This window comes from Otolemur garnettii, unplaced genomic scaffold, assembly GCF_000181295.1.
Source record: "Otolemur garnettii isolate 467f Iridium unplaced genomic scaffold, OtoGar3 scaffold00136, whole genome shotgun sequence".
Taxonomy (NCBI): Eukaryota; Metazoa; Chordata; class Mammalia; order Primates; family Galagidae; genus Otolemur; species Otolemur garnettii.
Window position 1 is genome coordinate 2026739 of NW_003852531.1, and position 1932 is coordinate 2028670.

General features: G+C 52.9%; 2 protein-coding genes across 2 annotated transcripts in view; one reads left to right on the forward strand and one right to left on the reverse strand.

The window, feature by feature from the left end:
• CRNKL1 (crooked neck pre-mRNA splicing factor 1) overlaps positions 1 to 941 on the reverse strand; it is a 15954-nt gene extending 15013 nt beyond the window's left edge. Inside the window, exon 1 of the mRNA XM_003798463.3 lies at positions 747 to 941. Within this exon, the coding sequence (XP_003798511.1) occupies positions 747 to 797 (51 nt within the window). The 5' untranslated portion in view covers positions 798 to 941. The remainder of the gene's footprint in view (positions 1 to 746) is intronic.
• A 106-nt stretch (positions 942 to 1047) lies between these two features.
• CFAP61 (cilia and flagella associated protein 61) overlaps positions 1048 to 1932 on the forward strand; it is a 307795-nt gene continuing 306910 nt past the window's right edge. The window contains exon 1 of the mRNA XM_003798465.2: positions 1048 to 1109. The gene's annotated coding sequence lies outside the window, so the exon portion shown is untranslated. The remainder of the gene's footprint in view (positions 1110 to 1932) is intronic.

Genomic DNA, 1932 nt, shown 5'->3' on the forward strand with positions numbered 1-1932 from the left:
GGCGGAGGCAGGAGACTCGCTTGAGCCCAGGAGTTGGAGGTTGCTGTGAGCTGTGATGCCACAGCACTTTACCAAAGGTGACAAAGTGAAATTCTGTTTCAAAAACAAAAAAAGTGATTCAATGCCACACATGGACTGATGACGAGAACCCTGACAGCTCGTGTTTAGTGAGCACTTGAGCGCCAGACACTGTGCTACTCGTTTTGTGCCCATCACTTTTGAGAGTTATCTAAATGGATACGTAAACGTCCAGCTCAGAGAGCCATCTAAATTGGAAAAACAGACCAGAGGAAACGAATTTGTAAAGGCTCAAGACAAAGCGCTGCTACGTATCAGCCACCGATGAAAATAAGGGGTAACGAAGCTATTGCTGAATTAAATCATGCCGGGGCCACTCCCGTCGCCTCTTCTCATTCCTATCAGCAAGGCTAACTCCTGCTCAGCTTGCAAGGCTCAGCTTACCTGTCACGTCCTGGAAGACGACCCCCCACCTCGCCTACTCCCGCGCGGGACGCCCCCCGCCAGGCCGCCACTCACACCCACTCCCGTCGGGGTCCCGCCCGTCGCCGCCTCCGCAGCGCAGCTCCCAAGCGCTCCGCGCCGCGCCTGCTTCACTCAGTCTGTGCAGAAGACTCCGCTCGGCCCCAGCACTCGCCCCCGACGGGGGTCGTGCCCCTGGGCGACCGGCTCCCAGCTGCCCCTTCCCCCGCCCCGGCAGCACGCAGGCGGTCCTCGCCGTCGCCTACCTTGGCCACCTTGGGGATCCGCTGTTTCCCGGCCGCGGTGGAGGCCGCCATGTCTGCAGCAGCGGACCTGGGGCGACCCGCGGCCCACCCTGAACTGCAGAAACGAGCTGTGCCGAGTTCCCGGCGGCACCAAGCTTTCCGAAAACAAGTGGGCCCGGAACCGGAAGCGGAACTAGCTGCGCTGGCCTTTGACCTCCCGCACGCGCCGTGACGGAGGCAGCGCCGTTTCCAAGGCGACCAGGCTGCGCGTCCTGCTGGAAACAGCGGGAGGCGAGCGGCGTCCGGGAGTCGCGGGTGCAGTGGGCAGCGCCAGCCAGCCCCGCGGCGGCGCCCGGACTGGGTCCAGGGCGCATCCCCACCCAGGTCAGTGTCCGCGACGGGGCCAATCGTGTGAGGAGGGCTGGACCGCTGACCCTGCGCTCTGCTCGGGGACTAGCAAGCGGGGTCCTGTCTGCGTGCTGGAGGGCGGGGACAGAGGCTGGCCAGGAAACTCGCGCTCCCACCGGCTCTTGATGTTATAAATTCTGTGGATTTAGACAAACGTATGATGACATGTCTGCACCATTATAGTAAGAGCAGCTTCATGCCCCCCCCCCAAACTCCCTCTCTGCAACCCCTGCAACAACGGACCTTTTTACTGTCTCCATAGTTTTGCCTTTTCTAGAATGTCAGACGCATATGATTGAGGTCACATAGTATGTGCCCTTTCTAGATGGGCTTCTTTCACTTCGTAGTACGCATTTACATTTCCTCCACGTTTTTTCATGCTTGTTAGTTCATTAGCTAAGAGAATTTTCACAATTGCAAGTCCCTTTTGGTGTTTGAAAAATATATAGACATGTATTTATGTATATAGTAATACGACATCTACCTATGCACATATTGCTTTCAAAAAGTTTATGTAGATTTCTAAAGCTAAAGTCAGTCATAACCAATATCAAATGTTTGCCATAACTCTGCCACCCATATTATTTAAATATTTTTTAATTATCTTGTTTTTCAATTCATTAATGAATTGAATGAGAAGATTTTATATCACTATCATAAAGAGGAGTCACCTAACAAAATAAATATTTGTTAAAAAGATGTTTCCAGTAAGTGATTTTCCTTAAATTTGTAGCTGTAAATAGTGGCTTTAACAAATGAATAATTCAATCATCTCTAGTCTCTGTTCAAAGGTACAAAC